The sequence below is a fragment of the Emys orbicularis genome, chromosome 4 (genome assembly GCF_028017835.1).
Source record: "Emys orbicularis isolate rEmyOrb1 chromosome 4, rEmyOrb1.hap1, whole genome shotgun sequence".
Classification (NCBI taxonomy): domain Eukaryota; kingdom Metazoa; phylum Chordata; order Testudines; family Emydidae; genus Emys; species Emys orbicularis.
In genome coordinates this window covers 26,126,507-26,150,993 of record NC_088686.1, presented here as the reverse complement: position 1 = coordinate 26,150,993, position 24,487 = coordinate 26,126,507, and the positions used below count along the sequence as shown (strand labels likewise).

General features: G+C 37.8%; 1 protein-coding gene across 1 annotated transcript in view; it reads right to left on the bottom strand.

Annotated features, from left to right (window-relative positions):
- The window catches only part of SETD3 (SET domain containing 3, actin N3(tau)-histidine methyltransferase), a 69,763-nt gene that overhangs the window by 27,480 nt on the left and 17,796 nt on the right, over positions 1 to 24,487 (bottom strand). Inside the window, exons 2-6 of the mRNA XM_065402573.1 lie at positions 21,214 to 21,323; positions 18,759 to 18,851; positions 15,374 to 15,522; positions 14,001 to 14,073; positions 13,125 to 13,381 (exon numbers count right to left, since the gene is read on the bottom strand). Coding sequence (XP_065258645.1) covers positions 13,125 to 13,381; positions 14,001 to 14,073; positions 15,374 to 15,522; positions 18,759 to 18,851; positions 21,214 to 21,316 — 675 coding nt within the window. The 5' untranslated portion in view covers positions 21,317 to 21,323. The remainder of the gene's footprint in view (positions 1 to 13,124; positions 13,382 to 14,000; positions 14,074 to 15,373; positions 15,523 to 18,758; positions 18,852 to 21,213; positions 21,324 to 24,487) is intronic.

The following is a 24,487-nucleotide window of genomic DNA, read 5'->3' as shown; positions in this document are numbered from 1 at the left end:
CATCCAACCCCCCCTCCTTCCTGACTGCCTCCCCGGGACCCCTGTCCCCATTCAACCCCTGTCCCGTTCCCTGTCCTCTGACCGCCCCAACCCCTATCCACAGCCCTGCCCCCTGACCACCCTCCCCCCCCCCACACTCCCCTGTCCTCTCTCCAACCCCCCCCCCCCGCTCCCTGCCCCCTTACCATGCTGTCTGGAGCACCGGGTCAGGCCGGGCTCTGCATCTGCGCTGCCCCAGGATCTCACAGCCCGTCGCCCAGAGCATTGCGCTGGCGGGGCAAGCTGAGGCTGCGGGGGAGGAGGAACAGCAGGGGAGGGGCTGGGGGCTAGCCTCCCGGGCCAGGAGCTCAGGGGCTAGGCAGGAGGGTCCCACGGGCCGGATGTGGCTCACAGGCCGTAGTTTGCCCACCTCTGGTCTAGAACAGCAGTCCTCAAACTGTGGGTCCTGACCCCAAAGTGGGTCGCGACCCTGTTTTAATGGAGTCGCCAGGACTGGCATTAGACTTGCTGGGGCCTGGGACCAAAGCCCAAGTCCCACTGCCTGGGGCTGAAGCCAACGCTTCAGCCTTAGGTGGCGGGGCTCAGGCTACAATTTCCCCCTCCCAGGGCTGAAGCTCTTGGGCTTTGGCTATGACACCCACCCAGGACGGTGGGGCTCAGGCTTCAGCTTTGGCCCCTTTGCCTGGGGCAGCAGGGCTTGGGTGGGCTCAGGCTTCGGTCCCCCTTCCTGGGGCCATGTAGTAATTTTTGTTGTCAGAAGGGAGTTTGAGAATCGCTGGTCTAGAAAAATATAAACACCTTCCTCAACAGGTGAAGCCAACAATACCTTTCTACAATCAACTGACAGGAAGGGATGTCACCACACTTTAAAAGTGAGTTCATCATTTAAGGGACTCCACTTTAGATAACCTGTGGAAAAAGACATTCTTTCCCAAGCTTGACTGGAGTGATGCCTGGCAAGGAGATAAGTATACCATCACATTAAATTGATTCCATTAAGAGAGTGTGAATATTCAGACAACATTCAGAACAATCTGAATATCAGAAAGTTACTCCAAATCTGGATAGTTACCCAGACCACCTTAAAAAAAAACATAGTAATGAAATCTTTATTGTAAATTCAGTCTGTTGGAACTTTACTAATGTCGCCGAGTGGCCAGCAAAAAGCCAACAGCAGAATCTCCATAGGATATATATAACTCTACAGTTCCAAAACACAGATTTTACATTTTGCTGTAAGAGATCTGGGTAAAGGAATATCAAGCTTTTCATTTTTAGATTGCTATTCCCAAGCCAGCAGTGTCAGAAACCACCACTGCTGTTTAGTATATTATGTTAAATGGTCTTGGTGGGCTTAGTATAGTTCTCTACCGACAACAGAACACACAAAGGCACCATTGTAACTAGTACCCTTGTTATTAGCCCAACTAGTGAGTGCATGCTCATTTATTCCTTGATGAGTGAACTATTGTCTCACTGCCAAGATGTGGATCTTCCATAACAAGACTGAAACACAACTGTAAAAAAAAGTATGAGGTAGCTTGTACTGCTAATGCTGTATTAGGATTTCAGCCTCCACAACTTCTTCTCTAACATGATGTATTTAGCTATGTAACATTTCTATATTATATATAGTGAAACAAATTGGAATACCTGACCTGGTTTACTCTCTGCTCTAAAGCACAAACTAAGATGAATCCAACCCCAAACATGCTGAATTTACACCATCCAATTGCATACTATACCACCAGCCCATCTTCTGCCTGACACTGACCATCCCCCTGCCCCAACTATAGTTCTTATCAACTTGCATTATATATAAAACACATAAGGATATACCTTTAGGTAATAAACTCAACTTTCTAGTACAAGCAGGATCAATCATCTGAAAGAACTGAAATACTAAATGAAAATATTTAACAGCTAACAATCTCTATTATGCAGACAGCAACATCATCATCTAGGGAAAGAACAGCAAAGTAAAAATAAATTTCCCATTGGTCAGATGTTTTGTTCGCTGTCCAGGTACAGTTAACACAAGCACCCATAGAAGAGAGAAAAGAATGTTTGACATCCACAAGTCAGTCCTCTCTTTAACAGAATAAAGCAATATAAAATGCAGGCTCCTTTCCTCCTACTGAACTATTATGGAAGAGAACAGTGATTTCATTAAGAGAAAAATTAATGAAAACCTGAAACTGTCTCATCACGCATTACTCTCTTTATGGGCATATAGTGTTCCAAAATGTGCAGTTCAAAGCTCAGAATGAGCAGCAAATCTTTCCCAAACAGAAGGCTACCCAGGCTGTGGCCCAGCAGCTGAAACAACTGCTACCAAGAACAGTTTCTACACCTTCAGAAAAATCAATTAAAGTATTTGTAAGTTTAGTGCTTATGAAAATTTCAGAGACGGCTAGATCTGGAGTTTAAAGTGGTCTATATCCACATAACAGGTACAGCAAAGGCAACTGCAGTGAAAACTTCCTCACAAAGTGATCTTCATTTTTACTTTGAAGTTCCTCTAAGGTGGTCTGGTTTAACTTCACTCTTGTTCAATAGAGTGCCTCACTGAAGCCCCATGTAGCAGGTATGTCATGAGGGTCCACTGTTAATTCAATGGATCACAACCACAACCAAAATGCTATAGTGGAAAGCCAAAAGGGAACTTTTCCTATTTTTCACCAACAGAAAAAATTTCTGACAGCATTATGTACTACATGTGTTACACTTATCTTAAGATATCCCTGGTTTCTACCTTGTGCTACAGATTAAATATTAATTTTCTTTTTCTTTTTTAAACTAAGAACTCGCCTTTCTTTCTTCTCCAACTCCCATCCAAATGTCTGTACAAGGAATTAAACTTTGCTTTCCTTTGCAACACATACCAGCCTCTGAATATCACCAAGTCTGAACGTAGAAGATAATCCATTTTGTAATTTAGTTAAATTAATTTTAACAAAGATAAGTCCCCTGAACAATTTTGCAGTGCTTGAAAAATACATCCTTTGAGCATTCCATCAAGAAAAATATTAAATCTGCACAATGAAATCAAAAGGTTTATGTGGAAATGTACACTTAAGTACACAATGATCTCCCAATCTCCAGTGAGGCTCTCAGTCCCACATCAGGCAGAGGCAACATCTAGGGATAGAGCCAGCTGCTCCTACTAAGTGCAACACAGTGACCAAAAAAAAGCAACAATATCTGCTGGCTGTAGAAATAAGATGTTCATCTGCATTCTCAGCCAGAAAAAGGGTTGGGAACCTCAGCTTCCGAAGAGAAGGTTTCAAAGGACATTAATATTTTCTAGTGAAGGCAGCTCCCTTTCATTGTTTCTTGAAGTACAAAAAATTGTACAGATTCTCTCTTTATTCAGATGCAGCAACTAGAATCTTTTATTGCACTGCAGTTTCTATAATTTAACAAATGTTAATTTTTAGGGCTGTCAATCGCAATTAACTCATGTGATTAACTCCAAAAAATTAATCATGATTAATCACAGTTTTAATCGCACTGTAAAACAATAATAGAATACCAATTGAAATTTATTATAAATATTTGTGGATATTTTTCTACATTTCAAATATATTGATTTCAGTTACAACACAGAATACAAAGTGTACAGTGCTCACTTTATATTATTTTTTATTACAAATATTTGCACTGTAAAAAAGAAAATAAATAGTATTTTTCAATTCGCCTCATAAAAGTACTGTAGTGCAATCTCTTTATCGTGAAAGTGCAACTTACAAATGTAGATTTTTTTGCTACATAACTGCACTCAAAAACAAAACAACGTAAAACTTTAGAGTCTACAAGTCCACTCAGTCCTACTTCTTGTTCAGCCTCTTGCTAAGACAAACAAGATTGTTTACATTTACGGAAGATAATGCTGCCTGCTTCTTATTTACAATGTCACCTGAAAGTGAGAACTCGTGTTCATGTGGCACTTTTGTAGCCAGTTTTGGAAGGTATTTACGTGCCAGATATGCTAAACATTCGTATGCCCCTTCATGCTTTGGCCACCATTCCAGAGGACATGCGTCCATGCTGACGACGGGTTCTGCTCGATAACAATCCAAAGCAGTGCGGACTGACACACGTTCATTTTCGTCATCTGAGTCAGATGCCACCAGCCGAAGGTTGAGTCTCTTTTTTGGTGGTTTGGCTTCTGTAGTTTCTGCATCGTAGTGTTGCTCTTTCAAGGCTTCTGACAGCATGTTCCATATCTCGTCCCTAAACCTGGGGTCGAGTGCTGCAGCTATCTTTAGAAAGCTCACATTGGTACCTTCTATGCATTTTGTCAAATCTGCAGTGAAAGCGTTCTTAAATACAACAAAATGTGCTGCGTCATCATCTGAGACTGCTGTAACATGAAATATATGGCAGAATGCTGGTAAAACACAGAGCACATTTTTTTAAAGAAAGTCATTAGCATGGAAACATGTCCTCTGGAATGGTGCCCAAAGCATGAAGGGGCATACGAATGTTTAGCATATCTGGCACGTAAATACCTTCCAAAACTGGCTACAAAAGTGCCACATGAACACGAGTTCTCACTTTCAGGTGACATTGTAAATAAGAAGCAGGCAGCATTATCTTCCGTAAATGTAAACAAACTTGTTTGTCTTAGCAAGAGGCTGAACAAGAAGTAGGACTGAGTGGACTTGTAGACTCTAAAGTTTTACGTTGTTTTGTTTTTGAGTGCAGTTATGTAGCAAAAAAATCTACATTTGTAAGTTGCACTTTCACGATAAAGAGATTGCACTACAGTACTTTTATGAGGCGAATTGAAAAATACTATTTATTTTCTTTTTTACAGTGCAAATATTTGTAATAAAAAATAATATAAAGTGAGCACTGTACACTTTGTATTCTGTGTTGTAACTGAAATCAATATATTTGAAATGTAGAAAAATATCCACAAATATTTATAATAAATTTCAATTGGTATTCTATTATTAACAGTACAATTAATCATGATTAAGTTTTTTAATCGTTTGACAACCATATTAATTTTCTATTTTAAATTTAACATGATTAAAAAAATTAATTACAACTACAAATTAAATAGTTGTCTTATAATGGGGCAGCCAATAGAAGAACAATAGCCTTCATCATTCTTGGGGAGAAAATGCTGTAATCTACAGCCACTGGCCCTTTGGTGTGAGGAAGAATTAAAGTAGCGTTCCAGCATTTCCACCTGCCATAGAGCACTCTTGATGCCTTGCACTGATCTATGCAGAAACTGCTCTGTAGTTAACTACAAACATGCAGCCAGATGCAGCTGGGAGGAAAAAAATCAAACAGGAAATCCAATGAATATTCCTTCAAAAAGCCACAAAGTATATTTATAAAGAAAATATAACAAAGAATCTCATAGTGAATGACTAAACTATGTGACTCCCTCTTGTGCTTATTATACAACATTTCAGTGCAGAAAAAAAACAAACCCAACATTAAACCACGAACATTTGGACTCTGTTCACCCTTCAGTGCACATACAATGCCCATAAATGTTAACAGAAGTTACACGCACACATATCCAAGAAAGAAGAAAACTATGTACAGAAGTTCTTTTGGCACAAACTACCTCTTGAAAGAAAAGCTACTTAGATATTAGGCTACTGATTTCAAAATTTCCTGCTCTTTATAAGTAGCATTCCAGGGCCCAAATATACCTTTCAAGTCCATCTGCAAGAATTTTTTCCCCTTAACTATTTTTTAGTTATCAAATTACACACATTTAAAAAGGTGTCAGTTTGGTTTATAGGTCCTGGCTAACATGCTCAAGGGTTTATTTTTGTCTGCTCAGCCTCACACCTGTTTTTGCTTATCAAACCAGACTACAGTTTAGCTTGTAACAGCTGTTAAATGCAGAAGTCTGCCAGTTCTTCATGTGTATCCAAGACTAATCACTTTGGGAAGGGTTTAGAAATACGCTCTTATGAGAATACCCCATTTATGGAGAAGCTAGTGAAACAAAGCAGACAACCACCAGTCAAACATTTAAATCTGCATGCACATGAAAGGCAAATCTGTTTTAATGACTACCAACCTTATTTGTGAAGTAAACCAAGTATCTAAGTGACTGCTCCATTAACCCACTAAATTCCTAAGAGTCACTAAAGAGGCACATTGTGCAAGCTAAAACCAATCCAGAATGAAGGGGTTAAAATCTTTTTACTTCACTCAATAGTCTCATCCTTCCTTCTAATGTTTGCAGCCATCATCAAAACACCTTCTATTTTAAGATGCCACAAGTTCTGCCTTCTGTGATGGTGTAGTTATCAAGAATGTGGAAGAAGTTGGAAGACTGGTTTGTATTGTTAGGGGCAAGTATCAAATTCGAAAAGATTAGCCTGAATGTCTAAATCCTGGTCACACTGGCCAGCTTTAATACAAATTTCTACACAAAAAACATGGGAAGTACTAAAGGAAATAAGTGGTGCATGAAATCAAATATTGTATTCCCCTTTGAAAAGCATGCAACTTACACTCAACATAGAGTAGCACCCTTTATGGTTAGGAAGCAAGAACACTTTTATTATTAATTCATTTCTGGCCCTACTCCCAGTTCCATTTCCACAGGCTTATAACTTCCAAAATCATTCACCATTTGGATCAATACTTTCAATGCTAGACTTCTTCCCAAAAAGTGATTTTTGTGCATGTGTGTAAAATTATACCAACATTGCTATTGGTTTTTCTGATTTATGAAAAAGGATTTTTTGTTTTGGTTGTGGACAGAGATGGCAGTGTCAGGAGTCAGGTTGCAGGACTGCTTGGACAACAGAGCCCAGCACAGGTAGGGGTAAGGCCAGGATAGGATGGACTTTGTGGGGTGCAACCCCTGCTCCCCTGGAAAGCCCGAGTTTTCCACCACCCCATCTTCATCCCAGCTCTACTCACTACCCCCAAGGTCCCATTGCTCTTAAGGTTTCCCACCACCCTGCATTCCCTTACTTCTTTTTTTTAGAGCTGGTCTATCTCCAATCAAAACCATTGCATAATGGGAACTAGCACAAACCCCAATGCAAACGAAAATGACTATTAATATTTGATAGCGTACAGCCATTGTAGCCCAATGCATCAATGGCAAATGGAATGAGTAAAACCTGGGAATCAAAAATTCCTAAATTCCAAACCCAGATCTGGCAATGATTCACTGTGTGATCTTAGGTGAGTCACTTAGGCCGAGTCTCTGCTAGAAAGGATTTGCTGATACAGCTATAGCAGCAAAAAAACAAAACAAAACCCCTCTTAGTGTAGATGCAGCTTATACAAACAAAAATGTGCTTTTGCTAGTATAGCTTATACCATTACCCCAAGTGAAAAAAGTTATACCAGCAAAAGCAAATTTTACTATACATTACTATATAAAAGCTTCTAGTGTAGACCTGGCCTAGGTCTCATTTTCCCCCTTTGTAAAACTGAACATCAAATCATGCTTGTTCTGTGCTTTGGAAACAACTTTGATGCCCAAGTACGGGTTTCTTTTCTAGAATCAGTAGATAAAGTTTATTTGAATATTTTTGCTATTACATATACTAGGGCTATCGATTAATCACAGTTAACTCATGCGATTAACTTAAAAAAATTAATCATGATTAAAAAAATTAAGTGATTAATTCCAGTTTTAATCGCACTATTAAACAATAGAATACCAATTGAAATTTATTAAATATTTTGGATGATTTCTACATTTTCATATATATTGTATTCTGTGTTGTAATTGAAATCAGAGTGTATATTATTCTTGATTACAAATATTTGCACTGTAAAAGATAAAAAAAAGAAATAGTATTTTTCAGTTCACCTCATACAAGTACTGTAGTGCAATCTCTGTGTTGTGAAAGTGCAACTTTAAAAAAAAAAAATCTACATTTGTGTTACATAACTGCACTCAAAAACAAAACAATGTAAAACTTCAGAGCCTACAAGTCCACTCAGTTCTACTTCTTGTTCAACCAATTGCTAAGACAAACAAGTTTGTTTACATTTACAGGAGATACTGCTGCCCTCTTCTTATTTACAATGTCACCAGAAAGTGAGAACAGGCATTTGCGTGTCACTTTTGTAGCTGGCATTGCAAAGTATTTTGGTGCCAGATATGCTAAACATTCACATGCCCCTTCATGCTTCTGCCACTATTCCAGAGGAGATGCTTCCATGCTGAGGACACTCATTTAAAAAAAATAATGCGTTAAATAAATTTGTGACTGAACTCCTTGGGGGAGAATTGTATGTCCCCTACCCTGTTTTACCCGCATTCTTGCATATATTTCATGTTATAGCAGTCTCGGATGATGGCCCAGCACTTTGTTCATTTTAAGAACACTTTCACTGCAGATTTGACAAAATGCAAAGAAGGGACCAATGTGAGATTTCTAAAGATAGCTACAGCACTTGACCCACGGTTTAAGAATCTGAAGTGCCTTCAAAAATCTGAGAGGGACGAGGTGTGGAGCATGCTTTCAAAAGTCTTAAAAGAGCAACACTCCAATGAGGAAACTACAGAACCCGAACCACCAAAACAGAAAATCAACCTTCAGCTGGTGGCAAGTGACTCACATAATGAAAATGAACATCCATCGGTCCGCACTGCTTTGGATTGTTATCGAGCAGAAACCATCATCAGCATGAACCCATGTCCCCTGGAATGGTGGTTGAAGCATGAAGGGACATATGAATCTTTACCGTATCTGGCACGTAAATATCTTGCGATGCCGGCTACAACAGTGCCATGAGAACGCCTGTTCTCATTTTCAGGTGACATTGTAAACAAGAAGTGGACAGCAGTATCTCCTGCAAATGTAAACAAACTAGTTTGTCTGAGCGATTGGCTGAACAAGAAGTAGGACTGAGTGGACTTGCAGGCTCTAAAGCTTTACATTGTTTTATTTTTGAATGCAGTTTTTTTGTACATAATTCTACATTTGTAAGTTCAACTTTCATGATAAAGAGATTGCACTACAGTACTTGTATTAAGTGAACTGAAAAATACGATTTCTTTCTTTTTTTTTTTTTTTTACAGTGCAAGTACTTGCAATCAAAAATAAAGTGAGCATTGTACACTTTGTATTGTGTCGTAATTGAAATCAATATATTTGAAAATTTAGAAAACATCCAAAAATATTTAAATAAATGGTATTCTATTATTAAGTGCGATTAATCACATGATTAATCGCGATTAATTTTTTTAATCACTTGACAGTCCTAACATATACTAAAGACTAAAATTAACCTACAGCTCTTTTCAAAGAACAAAATCCATAATATGCGTCTGACGAAATGTGTATTCATCCACGAAAGCTTATGCTCCAATACATCTGTTAGTCTTAAAGGTGCCACAGGACTCTCTGTTGCTTTTCACTGATCCAGACTAACACGGCTACCCCTCTGATACTAGTATATCAAACAAGTTGAAAATCTCACTAGTGCATTATTGCTGAATGCCAGTTAATAAATACACTGGGCCAGATCCACTATTGCGATATGGCTGCTATGTATTACCCCAGTGATGCAAAACGGCTGTAAATCCAGCTTAACTTGTCAGTTACAATGGGTTTATGGCTGCCTGGGTGTTGTCGGAGTGGCACAAAGCAACTGGAACATACCAGTTAATCTGGCCCCATATATTTATATATCACTTTTCTTTCCAAAGGAAACCAAAGTGCTACAAACTAATATATAAATTATATATGCATAAAGGGATCACTTCACCTACCACTGAAATGCAGTCTACCTTATGGTGAAATGGCAGCTGTTTAATAATTCAGCTGCATTATACAAAAGTTTAAAGCAGGAAGAAAAGCATGCCACTGAGGAGTTTCAGGTAAAGGGAATCTAGCCAGGACATTTGTGTATTTGCAAAAAGGGCCATGGGGATCTTTGATGATCACAAGTGCCCAGGACCTTAGTTTTAACAACTAAATAAAAACAAACAAACAAACAAAAAAACACCACTCCCATTAGTAAACACCCTGTTGGAGGAGTATTGATTTAATGTTGACTCAGAGGGAAGGGTGCCATCTACTGAATCATCTAAACAACTTCCACGGAGTCCTTCCATCTAAAATATTAACATATCCCAAACCAATCAGAAACCGGCTGATCACTACCACAAGGTATTACAGTTGGAATTATTAGGTAAATTCACACTTCTGAATCAAAGTAGTACCGTGTCAATCTTTATACATATACAAATATATTACTAAGCAGAATAGTGAAGTCTGTGTGATCATGCACAGGCGATTCCCCGATTAATGCTGTTCTAAAACCAGTTATTGATTTAGTGTAGATATTCTGCCTGGAAAGCCACACCAGTTTCTTCTCCCAAAGAAGAATTTTTCTGGCATTTTTCTATCCTAGCACAATTTACAACATGGTTTGCAAATGCCTAACACAAACCAGTTTATTAATTACAAAACTATTTTCATGGCAATTTTTAAACACTGAAGAAATATAAAAGATCTTAAAATTCAATACATACTGAATCAAAACAACAGCCAAGTCTAAACTGAGATTGTTTGCTGCTTGTTTGGTTTTTGATCAGACATATGGCTGCTGTGCGCGCACATCACTAAGTTAGAAGTCAGGGATTTTTATTTTTAGCAACACAAGCTTGTTGCAAGATGAAGTTCCACATAAAAGATCTCAGCTAGATTTCCTTGGGGGGGAGGGGGGGAGAGGAAGAGATAAAAAGTGAACTGAGTTAGACATTCTGTAATGGTCACACTTGAACAGATTTAATATTCCAGTTTGGGTGCCATGCAATCATAATGATCATCAATGAGAAGCAAGGTTCCAGGTACCTGGAAGGACTACCAGAACTAGAGAGCCAATTCTGGACATTCACATTAATCTAAAGTTCAAATGACTTGAACTAGTTTCCACATCCTCTCCCCTTTACACAAGTTGACTTAGATCACAAGAAACAAAGCTAATCATATCAATCAGTTAACGTTTATCAAACAGCTACAAAAGAGATAACTCCCTGAAATATTATAAAAAATTCAGATGTTCTTTTCCTTGCCAAAACATTTAAGCAATCACTTGCAACTTAGACACACACTCCCCACTGTTCTATTTATACTTTACATTATAACATTGTATTCTACATAGAATCTTATACAACATCATACTTATCACAGTAGTATCAGTTTATGCATATTGGCCAGTCACTGCAAAGAAATTCTGCAACATATTATGTGCAGGCAAGTCCAGTCCATTATGTTTAGTCACTTTTCTCAGCAAACCATGCTTTAGCTCTGGCCTTAGGTTTATTTTAATAACTAAGGCCCTGATCATGGCAAACACTTATGTACATGCCTAGCTTTACTACTATGAGTAAACCCAAAAGTAAATCCAATTAAATCAACGTGACTAAGTAATGGTAGTAAAATTAAGCACACACAGGTATTTGCAGGATCAGGGAATTAGGCTAGGCTTGCACTTAATGCGGCATGTACAGTACAGACAGCACATGCCAGCTATCACACGTAAAATAGCAGTGTAGACCATGAGATGTGGCTTAGGCGAGTAGAGTGCCCTACATGCCTGAACCCCCAGAGTATGCACCCTACATGCCCAAACAGTGCCTCCCATGTCTACACTGCTATTTTTAGGAGTGTAGTGTCCTGCTTTCTCCACCACAGTAAAGGCTCCAGCAGAGGGGAAGGCAGCAGGGAAAGGCTTTGGCAACTTCCCGGACATGAGCTTTTCCTCCCTGCCTCTCCACTGCCAGAGCCTTTCACTGCAGTGTATAGATACACGCATAGTGCCTGTACTCTACATGCCACCAAGCACTAATCATATTCATACTGTGCTAGTAATTCCTTTTAAAATCATTAGAACTACTTGAGCAAGATAAGATACTACTTAGCATGACTAAAGTGGCATTATATGCTCCCTTCCATAACACCCCCCTACCCCCAGACAGAAGTGTATAGCTGGCAGTGCAGCTGTGGATTGCCAGCTATGAGTAGCGCAGGGGGAGGTTTGGCAGTGCACAGAGTTGACTTCACTACCCTTCTATGAATTCTGTCCCAAAACAAGGAAGGAGGCAAGAGCCCACCATTCTCTGCTAGAACACTGCTCCCATGATGCTACTCAGCTCCAAAGGAGTATCGTTTCCTTTGATGACCATCCATTATCTGTCAAAGAACTGCGTTTTCAAAAATTGTCTCTAAGTGCATTAAGCATTAACAGCAGTTGGCAAGTTGACAGATAATGGATGGTCATCAAAGGAAACGATACCCCTTTGGAGCGGAGTAAACCTATCTAACCTCTTTGAACAAGAGTAAACCATGTTCAATGGGAGTAAACCTATCTAACCTCTTTGAACAAGAAAACCATGAGCAGAATTTTTTAACCTTTGTTAACTGAAAGAAAGTAGTTAATAGAAACTGTTTGAAAGACCAGACTATTCCTTAGTTTTATCAATGTCTTTCAACCTCTCCTACTTCCAAACAGATGCTCTTTGTCTACAATCTCCTGTTGGAAACCCAGGAGTGTCACGTGCTCCTTATATGCGAATAATGCCATAAGCAGCTTTGATGACTGGATATCAAGTGCTTCCTTGGCAATGACACAGCCCCATCCACTCCCCATATTGATTATGCCTATATGCCAAAGTAATATTTCGCTACTTTGTGACAAACTCATTTAAAGGATTACATCAAAAATTTGATGAGAAATGTATACAAAAACTTTTGTATCATATCTCCATATTTCCATTTTGCTACTGGATGGACACAGTTGTATTTAAAAAAAAAAAAAAATTAAAAAAAAACTATATTACACTAAAGAAAACCTATTACTGAGCAGTGCATATATGATATAAATGAAAGACACTTATAGAATTAAGTTTCTCCTACTTTAATTAAAATGATTGTTTCACTTTGTTTCCTGTAAATTCTGTTACATTTTAACAAACCTATTAAAATATGACATCTCAGCAGTAGACAAACATAAGTGAGAAGTTATATGTAATGACTCATATTTTCAGTTTTTCTAACAGCAATAATTTTTTTTAATCATTTAATGTCATTGTTTTACCCCTTTTCTCTCAAAAGCCCATAAGTGCAATATATTCCATACATTAAATTTAAGCTGCTTACCTGAATGACTTTGTAGAAATAGGCATACTGTCTAGCTGTATTTTTATATTGGCTGAAGACATCATGTATGGCCTGAGTTGACTGAAGATACTGCACTTCATCTTCTTCAAAATATAGAGGGGTATCATATTCACTGGGGAGAGTTTGGATGTATGGCAGCCAGAAAGAGTTAGGATTGGCTCGTTCACAAAGAAGATGGAATGCCAATGTGATATTGCCCATTGCCTGGAGAATTCGGTCTTGAGAATACAAGGACCCTGAATTAACCATAAAGATTAGTAAATGGCTGAACTAATTGCCTTGAAAATAGTTATACTAAATTTATTTTAAATATAATTAAAAACTGTGCATGCGTATTGTACCAAATAGAAGTGTCTGGGGTCACCAGTGTACAGAAGTGCCTGAGATAGGAGATGGTTATCTTGAGTGCCTGTCATACAGCTATGTGGTATCTTTATGACATTATGATACATTTTTGTATGGTTAAAAAAAGATTAATCCAAATTAAGATATCAAAACATAAGCAGCTGACTATCTACATTTATAGCACATTTCATCTCCACACGCATTAGAAACTACCAAAACACATCAGGAATTCCATCACCACTGAAATGCATCCACCCTCTGAGGTGAGAATGGCAGCCAGGCAGATACCTGGTGCATGGGGCAGGGAGGGAGATGGGAAAAGAGGAGAGGGCGGCAGAGGGAGGAATGGAAGAGGGAAATTAAATTCTGGTCATTGATACTTCAAGATTCTAGATACTGAAAACCTGATGTTTAGACCGCTGTTCCATTCCCAAGTCAATTTGTAATGCTGTATCAAAGAAACTCTTCCCATTGCACATATTTATAAGGAACCTCAAAAATTGCTCTTACCTAACACTGAATTTTTAGCTGATTCAACTGTCATCAGCAACTTTCTAGGAACCCAAAGAAACAACTCTTCTGCCTAGAGGGGGGGAAACAAAAACAAAACAAAAAAACCAAGAAAGTTCAGAAATGTAGTTACTGTTTCACATGAAATATAACAAAAAACCTGTTTCTCTAAAATATCTCAAATATACATGTAAGAAAATTAAGAAACTTAAAGGTTTTCCTGTCTTTTTTAAATCCTAAAGTTATTTTGCACCAAGACTCCTCACCCATCCACTACCAAGTAAACTTAAATGCTATGAGAACTTCTTACATTATGATATTACATTACATTATGACTTAAAGCACATAGGTCGAGCCACTACTTGATTTAAATCATGTATAAATATTACATTAACAATATAATATTAAAATGAATTTATCTAGGTTACAAAGTCAAGCACTCAATACTTAGGAAGTACCCAAAATTAAGATGACTGCACCACCTTAATTCTTCCCCCTCATGTGTATGTGTTATGATGCCGTCTCTAATTACGTGAAAAATAGTATGTGATCACAGGACCCTTGTCTCTTTTAGTGCATGGGATGGAGGAAGCTGTTCAATATTTTATCCTCATCATTCAATTAGTTACCCTTGCTTTATTAACTACACACCATCTAAATCCGGTAATGAATATGGAAATATTCATTTCCTTGGTGTCCTTGCTATGGCATTTTTCAGCATAGTATCTGAGTGTCTCACGTACATTAACAATTGTCTCCACTGCAAGATAATAGAGCATTATTATCTGAATTTTACAGTTGGGAAACATACAGGAGAGATAACCTTTACCCCAATGGGCTTGCAAATTAAGAATGAGAAAAATACAATTTTGATATATACTGTACAAGGTGACCAAAAGATGGATTTAAAACAAATCAGTGTTTATTTAAATTCACCTTCAAATAAATATTAATATTTGGTTTGGCAAACTGATGCAATTAAAAATGTGTATTTTAGGAAGGAATTTGAAAAAATAAGTGAAAACCTGGTACCCTGGGGGTAGGCAGGGAGTATGTAGACTGAGGCATAAAGACACAAGGAATGGTTAGCTACATGGTTTGGGCAGAATAAATAACCCAACTAAGGATTCATAATTAACGCTTTTACACAACCCATCAAACAACTGCCCAATGTTAAAGAACAACACTAAATGTCTATTGTAAATTTTCTCTTATATATATATATAGTTTACAATATATTTATAACAGTAGTTCCAGTAAAGTGAACTCTACATTGGAGAGAGAGAAAAGAATGGTTTCAATGTCCTGCTGTCACATTTTCAATACATTTACAGACATGATTTTCTAATACGATCAAATGTTCATACATTCACCTTTATCTCTCTTGTTGCTTTCAAACCAAAGCCCTCTTCTTCAAAATTTGCTAATTCAAAACCCTCTGTGGATGCTCCATTTTCAGTGGCCCATTTCATTAGTTCAGGAAAATAGTCTTCTCTTTTTCCATCAAAGATAACAGACAAACCTATATGCACAATTTATAAAAACACAGAAATGAGAGGATCTAACAGGCCACAGAGGGTCAATATAAACCACATGTAAATGAAAAACTATCCCACAGCTATCCTTTGAAGAGGTTGGATCAGAACTGGTCTTTGTTAAAAGTAACTCAGTAATGTTCTACAGTCATATCCAATTTTAGTCAACCTAAACATTGCCACATTTGCTTACCAGGCACCTTCGAAATGGCAAATCAAACTAGTCTGTGAAAGAATATGTATGAAAATTCTCTTTTCCTTTTTTCATTTAAATGAGCTGAGAGTAAAGTCATTCCAGTGCTAAGTGTTGATGATAACTGCATTGATCAGGACACACAAGTGAATGCGGACAGACCAAGGGATGGATTTAAGTGGAAGGTTCCAACTTTACAGTGGGTAGGGATGCAGTATGTCTGCCCAGCCACCTCCCCGTCATTTCTTAATACCAGGCATTTAATTGGGTCCAGTGCAGCGTTACAGGGCTCCGCAACATATAACCAGCAACTTGGGCTAGATCCTCCTCAGGCTAGCCTTAGGATTCAGCTCTCTTCTGAATACTCTCACCCTCCCCCGGGTGGGTAAGAGGGTACCCAAAGGGGATCCTCGGTTTGTGAAGACTTCAGGTCTCACCTTCTGCTACAGGGTACACCAGCAAAACCCTAGGTCTCATTTACCTCTGGGAACTGGCCATTTTAGCCTTCATAGGCACTAGACATTGACTATTGGGGAGCCAGCAATTAGCTTGGTCACACCTCTTGCCTCCACCTGGTATCTATTTCCTGCCTAATCCAATCCCAAGATGATCACAATGAAAATGTTCTAAAAAACAGGGTTATTTTAGTTCAATATCTCTGATCAACTGATCTACATAACACTAGTGTAGAATGTATACATTTCAGATATGTGCTAACTTGCACATTTATTCTTATGATCATTTACTCTTGAAAACAAGTTCAAAATGCTCACGTATGCAATTTCCAGCCTTTTTTGCTATTTTTCTGTACTTTTTACAGAGACAGAAAATCCTCTGTAAAATAACTATGAAGCGCCTTCAAACAAACAATATTTTGGATGCACATAATACTTATTTATCCATAATATTACATGCACATAATAAATTTGTGCAATAGTATTATGGTTAAAAGGTTCTGTATTTTTCAATGAAAAAGTACACAATGTAAATTATTCAAACTCTGATTCCCCCATTCTCAACCCATTCTCAACCCACCCAAGCATCCGTTTCGCTACTAGACCACACAAGTTTAAATGAGCAGAAGTCAAGAAACTCAGTGAATAGCTTTAACTCTGCTATTGTATATATGCATTGTGGTAGGATATAAGGCAGGGTATCTATTACATAATACTAGACAATGGGACCTAACACCAGAAAACAACAGCAGTCAGAGAGGGAAGAAACATAATTCAAGTTCATCCCGATACAAAAACATGATGAAGTCACTCAAACAGTATCAGTTTAATCTTTGATATGCCTGTTGTCAGGAGGTGATGTTTAAAAGCCTAAGCTACTTTTAACAATGTGAGGTTTTTATGCATTAGTCAGTATCTATTCTTGTAGTTCTTGTAAAATGAATGACAAGTAAAATACCTACTGAATGCTAAGAGGTACCGCGATGACCACCATAAAAAGAACGGGTTATTTATACTAAACTTGAATAAAACATTTTAATAATATATTCCCAGATAAAAACTAAATTAATATAGAATTAAAGTTGAGTACAGATCAGTGATTTAGGGTAAAACATATTAGAAGAATGTTTCAATTATCTGAAAACAATCACCAGGAAATTCAGAGTAAAGGTTAACCTTCAAACACATCCAAACTTGTTAAGGTATGGAAATGCACAGTTAATGCATTCAAGCAATTTAAACTCTACCCAGTAGTAATGTCATGAAATATCCTTACAGTTATGATTAGTGCATAATATGGTTTGTAGTCCCAAATTAAATTAAAACAGATTTTTAAGGACTTTTCTTCATTTGATTTTTTTATTATAAACACACAACAGAAAATAGGTTGATGATCAAGTGGATATTGCTGTTTATAAAGTTAAAATTCAATTTATGAAAAATCACTGTTAAATGCAGTCTGTCATGTCTGGTAACACATTTCAAATTAGAATATGGTATAACACATTCAGTATGATCAACTCAAAATTTTAACTCTTGCAGAGCTACCATGGTCTAGTTGTCAGACAATGGGGTTGGTTGAGCTCTATTCCCAAACTGACCACTGCCTTACTCAGACATTAGGCAAACCACAACCTTCTGATGCCAAAGCTTCCCTGTTTATAAATAGGGATAATTCCTCTGTAACTTGCTATTGCATTCTTAGATGGAAGTATTTTTATTTATTAATTTATTAATCACAAATACGCTCATCTCAATCAAATTTTGTTTGTCCCTTTTGTAGACATTTTATTAACTAAGAATTAACTTCATAATAAGGCTATTTTTAGACAGCGTTCATACATAAATCTCAGATATTAAGTTTAAAAAGATGCATCTGCAAGTGAAAAAAGCTATTTACGGGTCAGTGCATAAAACTATATCCCATGGCTCGGGTCAGACGATGATTATACCACAACAGAAAATTAATTCTAGACCATATATTAAATGGGAAAAGCCAAAACTTGCTGAGGCAAATTAATAGCCCACCCAAATCTTGTCTACCCTACAATTCAAACCTTCTCTCAGGGTGAGCTAAAACCATAGGTTTAGCTATGTGATTATGTCAGATGAGAACAGCTACTACAATATCCCACACAATAGTTTTGTGTCATTTTGAAATAGAATTCCAGTCACAAACTGACATTATTTCTGTTGTCATACAAAGACACTTATTCTGCCATTAGCATGTTGTCCAGGGAATTATTTCTTTCTTTTTTTTTTTTTTTTTTTAATTCCTTCCTTCCTAGCAATGTCTGAACTTCTGTCTTAATCCAAAGAGACACTTAAGTTAAACAAAACACTGTACCAGCACTTAAGAAGTGCCTAAGCAAGAAGCAAAAAGACTTACTTACAGAGGTCATTTTGACTTCAACTTCCTGTCTTTATGAAGTTTGTCAATACGTTACTTTTCACTAGCAATATCTCTGTATTTGAATGATTTTCCATGCACCTGTATAGTAGTTTGGTATAGATCTCACTGATATGCTACTCCATGATACACAAGTTGCTCTAAATTCTGCTGTTTTTCTATTACCTTTTTGTTTTTTGCGGATTTTCTCAACAAGAGCTCGAATCTGTACATATTCTTCCCATTCCCTTCCAGGACCAGGGGTTGGGCTGCTGCATTCTGGAAGCCAAAAATATCAAAATAAGAATATTTTAATACAATTTAGTCCTTTTATCATCTTGAGAAAGGCCTTGCTTTTATGCTAACTTTAATTGGACCTTACTACCAAATGTCCTTCACTAGATACAATATTGGACAAAACATGTATTGTGTAAACACTATAAGTTTCCTATTCTTTGAAATGCATGTAGTAGAGCTTTCCATTTCTCATATTACTTGCTTCAAAATATGTCACTTAGAAAATAGATAAATGGATCAAAGAAATAAAAAAGATCCAATAGCTAAAAAAATTACAAAGAAGAATAAAAACTAAAGGGACAGAACCATCACCAGAAGGTTTCTTCAAAATGGAGAAGATCCTTGTAACAAAAATAGATAACAGCAACAATACTTGGGTCAGGTGAAAGATAAACTTACTATTACTATTGTCCTAATTACGTTAATACAATACTGTGAAATACTATGTGGGTTGGGGCAGGGAGAGAGATTTAACAATAATTTTCTTGCTTTGGACTATATCAACAACCATCCCAGCAACACTACGTAAAGTCATTGTGCCATTTACCCAATTCTGGATGCGACTGAAATGCACACTTAAGTTTATACAAGCAAAAACTACCTTTCTCAACCTGATTAGAACACTAGACCTTCAGGATTGAAGTATCAAAGCATAGCCAAAAAAAAAGTAGGCATTAGGGCCTTGTCTCTGCTTGGAAAAATCAGGATACACAATTCATCTGTGATAGTAATGAATGTGTAGAGTAGAAAGTGCAAAAGCAAGCTATAGTGTAGGACTCAAATGGTATTACCACTTCATTGTCTTACCACTCTGAACAATGGTGGCTACAAATCCTAATTTTCTTGGTATAGCATTTGAGTGCATCTAACAATAGGAAAATCAGGACCTGTTTTTCAACAATGGCGCAGCTGCAGTGTCGCTACCAATGAGAGCTACTGTGGACAGGGATCAGATGCTGTACCGCCATGTCATGAAAACCAGCTGTCTTTCATAACGATGATAAACACACTGAGCTCTTTCTACACTAGCCTATATACCATCAGTAGCAAAAGTGAAACTGACTTTCTTAGTTACTCCTGGGGGCATTCTGCGCCAAAAAATTAAAAATCCGGTGCATAATATCATAAGATTCTGCAAAATTCTGCAAATTTTATTTATCAAAACAACTACATAATCACACCAGTTTCAATTATTTTGGTAATTATTTCAAAATACCTGTCAGCAAGTATGTCTGTAACAATACAGAGACACAAATTCCCCCAGGAGTAGAGAGTTAAAGAAACCCCTATGACAACCCAGTTGTTTCGCTGCTCCCTTGCCCTCCACCCCCAGAGCCCAGCCACAGGGCCCCCCCCTTACCCAGATACCAGAACCCCCTCCCCCCAGAGTCCACTCACTCCCCTCTCCCCCAGAGCCCAACCGTGGCCCACACACATGATCCAAAGGGAGAAACAGCCTGATGCTGAGTCCCAGGCTTGCACTGAGTTTCCTGCACGCCGACCTCTCCTTCCCTCAGGACATGCTGGGAACTACAGCTGCCAGGAACCCTCTAACTCCCTCCCCATCCCCCCCGGCAGTGTCTTCTATGGGCAAGCTGGGCTCTGCTGGGTCCATCGGCTCCTAGTGGCGGCTAGCAGCACTGCATCCCATTTCTGTGGGGGAAAGGAAATTCTGCGCGCATGTTAATTTCTGCAAAATTCTACAGTGTGCAGTGGCGCAGAATTCCCCCAGGAGTACTTAGCGTAAACAAAGCCTATCCAATGGAAGTCATTGGGTGAGCTCAAAATCCTTCGATGGGAGCTTAGGGCTATTTGTAGCTCCAAGCACCACAACTGAATGATGGAGAAGGTTCATAAATAAAGGATACAATTAAAGTTCTCTTTAAAAGGCTGAACATATCAATGAAGAATGCAATTATTTCAGTTTGCATTGTTTCTCCAACAGGTAACCATACTGCTCTGATACCACAAGTTATACTTTAATTCAAAATATTTTCCATTTGTTAATCAGAACGGTATAATCCTCTATGTTTACAATTCAGTAAGATATTTTAAACAAAGATGCTTTGCCAAGTAAGCTTAAGTAGGGTTTTTGGTCTGATCCATTTTAAATGTGCAGGCACATTAGTAAAACTTCAAACTGCACAAAATATTATATATCTGATATATACAAAGTCAAACTGAAATTTTGGTATAGCTGTAGATAAGAGATTGGAATCTCAAGGTGACACTTCCAGGAAACTTAACTAATGCAATACAGTATTAAAAGGGGAAACAAGTCTTTTTAAACTCATCCTACCCCCTCTCCTGCTTTCTACAAAGATGTATAGAAAATTAAACTTACTCTGTAATAATTCACTAATTAGATTCAACATTTCTTTTGGAGAAACTGTTGCTGTAGCTCCTGTACCTGACTTCTGAGTTTTCACTCTGCTCTTCTTCCCCATCTTCCAACTAGAAAGGATAAACAGACAAACTGTAATTCATTACAAGAAGCAAAATATAGTAACGAAAATGTGGAGTAGACAGGGTCCTCTCCTGTTAGATGCTTTAAAAAAAGAAAAAAAAGCAAGCATTAATAGTTATTTCATTAAAGTTTTTGCATATAACTACAGTAGAAGTATACCTTATATAGGGATAGAAAAATACTTTTTAATATGACAAACTGATATGGTGTATCTATATTGTCCTTAAGAAAAAAGCATCCATGATGTGTATTTAGCAAATATTAGGATAAAACAAGAGTCATATTATGGACACCAACTATCATATGACAACTTACATTTTACTCTGAATTAAGTTGATACTTGTTTGATTGGCCCAACCAAGTAAAGAGTAATTCAAAATGAACAGCAAGTTAAAAGTTCTACTTCAAGATAAAACTAAGATTATTATTTATGTATGTAACACCTTTGGAGGAGGTACTCCTGAAATACCACACTGAGCCTCTAGGGGACTCATCCCAAACTACAGTAGTAATGATGACAGTGGTTCAGGACTCTGTTTCCCAGGGTCCAGGGCAGAGGTAGAACTGGCTAGGAACACTACTGGGACCAATCATGAACCAGGACTCAGAAAAAAGGGGCTGAGTTTACTTTCAGTTGGCTGTGTTTGGAATGTAGCAGGAACAAGAGCTACAGAACCAGGGACAACCCTTCTCCCTCCACATTCCTTTCCAAGGGAAGACGGAGTCCTTTTGGGACAGTGAACAGTGTCATCCCAGAAAAGACTAGAAACCCAGGAGGTTGAGGAGAGACTCAGGGTCAGGCTACCAAGAGCCAACCTAATTGCACATTGGAATCCAGACCAAAAAGCCAAAAGGACGATCTTACCATCTTTGGTGTGGAAACTTTGTTAAAACACCCTTGTTTATTTTGATATTAAGTCTACCACCGATTTCAGTGCTGCACCAGCTATCGAAGACTGAGCCTAAACTCATCATATGCCTAGGCTGGTGCTAGGAGGGAGCAGGATGGTATGTATTGGCTGTAAATGTTGGGAGGGGTAGAGTTTATGTATTGTTTATTTTGTCTTTTATTATTCTAATCCCTTTATCCATTGTATCCTACCCTGAATTTCCCCAAACCTAATAAAGCCCCGGTTACTCTTTTATTACTCTGGAAGTTGTAATAGCTATTTTATTGTGCTCTGACACGCCTCTATATGAGATTGGGTGTTTAATATTTTCCCCAGGGACAATCCCTCTGTGTTCTCTGGAGAGGTTTCTTTGGGAGGAGGCACCGGGCGCCATCACAGGTGAACCCAGAACCCATACCCCAGAGGAGAAAAGGGAGAAGATTGCAGCCACACCCTAGGTATAGGTTACATGTACATTTGCTAGAGCTGTCCATCTGTGGCTTAATACAACCAGTTAAGAAAAACATGTTTTTACAACCACAATAACGGAGCCATTGGTCTACTAATTCTTAAGATGATTTTTGACAGGAACTGGGCTATTGTAGACAGACAGCTGTCTGTAAACTATTTTAAAAATGGATAAACTTGTTCCAGAAGGGCAACTTCATCACATCAAAAACCTTAAACTGCTTTGGAAGTTGTAACTAGAGGAAAAGCAGCTTTGAACACACAGTTGGCTATAGGTTTTGTTATGAGTGTGGAGTAGAGAACATCATGTGCATGTTATGAGGATCAGATATATATGTATCTAGTCACAGCAGTTTCATACAAAGAGACATGAAAGTGGTACCACGTACAGCTTATTCATAGGATAATTTAACCTCTCAGAGTACATTAATATACTGTGAAGCTATATTAGTATGGAACATAGTCAGTAATGGGAATCTATTTGCATTTAAAGGACTACTAAAATATAATTCATTACCAAGTATATTATGGACTCCAGCTTCTTCAATGTGATGAAAAAAACGAGGCAAATTAAAAAGGTACAGTAAAGCAACAGTATTAATTTCATAGTAGAAAAGATTTGTTTTAAAGCAAGTTTTTATAAATTCAAACCGAAACCGAACCCACAAAGAAAAAAAAAGTTCTAAGTCAAGACTAACACAGCACCCATCTCAGACTGTGGTGCTGAGGCATCACACCACAAATCTATCACAAGAACCAACAAATTCTGTGAACAATGTTTTTGGATTGATTGTACAATCCTGATAAATGTGTTTTCATACAAGTGGTTACACTTTTTACAGCAGATTGTTACCAATATATGGTCATGATCTCAATTCTACCCACGTTTTCATTTTCTCCTTTGAAAATGTATTTGTCATGTCCAGACTCTTGTTTTTTGTCATCAGAATGTGTGTCTGGAAACAAAATCTTGCCTGCAAAATTAAACTAGCAAGCCCACTTCACATAACAGAAAAGCAAGCAGTGGACTGTGGTATCTTGAGATATTGTGATAATAAGACATTTCCTTTTATGAAACTCTCCATTTTGATCACAACTATACATTCCTATCCAGTTCACAAATCAGAAAGCCATTACTACCCCTCCCCCCAAAAAAGAAACTCAGAATCAGTTGTTCAGATCTATTAAATATTGTTACATCTAATGAAAAAAACCCCAAAACCAACCAATGTGCACTGCTCAGCAAAAATAAGAATTTCTACTGAGTTGTCACCACAAACATTTATGCGTAGAAGTCTTCTCCAAAACCATCCCAGTACAGCTAGCATTTACTAGGAAGAGAACTTCCTAATGGTCTCATTTAGATAACAAAATATTGCTCCATAAGAGAGGCCCAAGACTACTTTAATTAGTAGGAGAAGACAGAATTGTAATCCACTTACATATGTCGACAGAACAGTGTATTTAAGCAACAGTCCTTCCCAGTCACATGGTTTACCAGCAAATGAGGGACTGCAATGATAGCGTCATGCTGAAGAAAGCCATATAAGAGACAACACAGTCCTTTATTAGGAAGTAGAGAATACGTCTAGCTGATTTGTGGAACTACTTTTATAATGAGAGTTAAATTCAGATTTCACAGGTGATAAGAGATTTAGGATTTGATTAAAAAAAAAATCAATATTATTGTTCTAACACCCTGGAAACATGTAACTACAGAAAATCGATCCTTCCATTCTGATTTAAAATAAAATCTGAATTACACGAGAAAATGTGTACTGAAGATTAAAAAA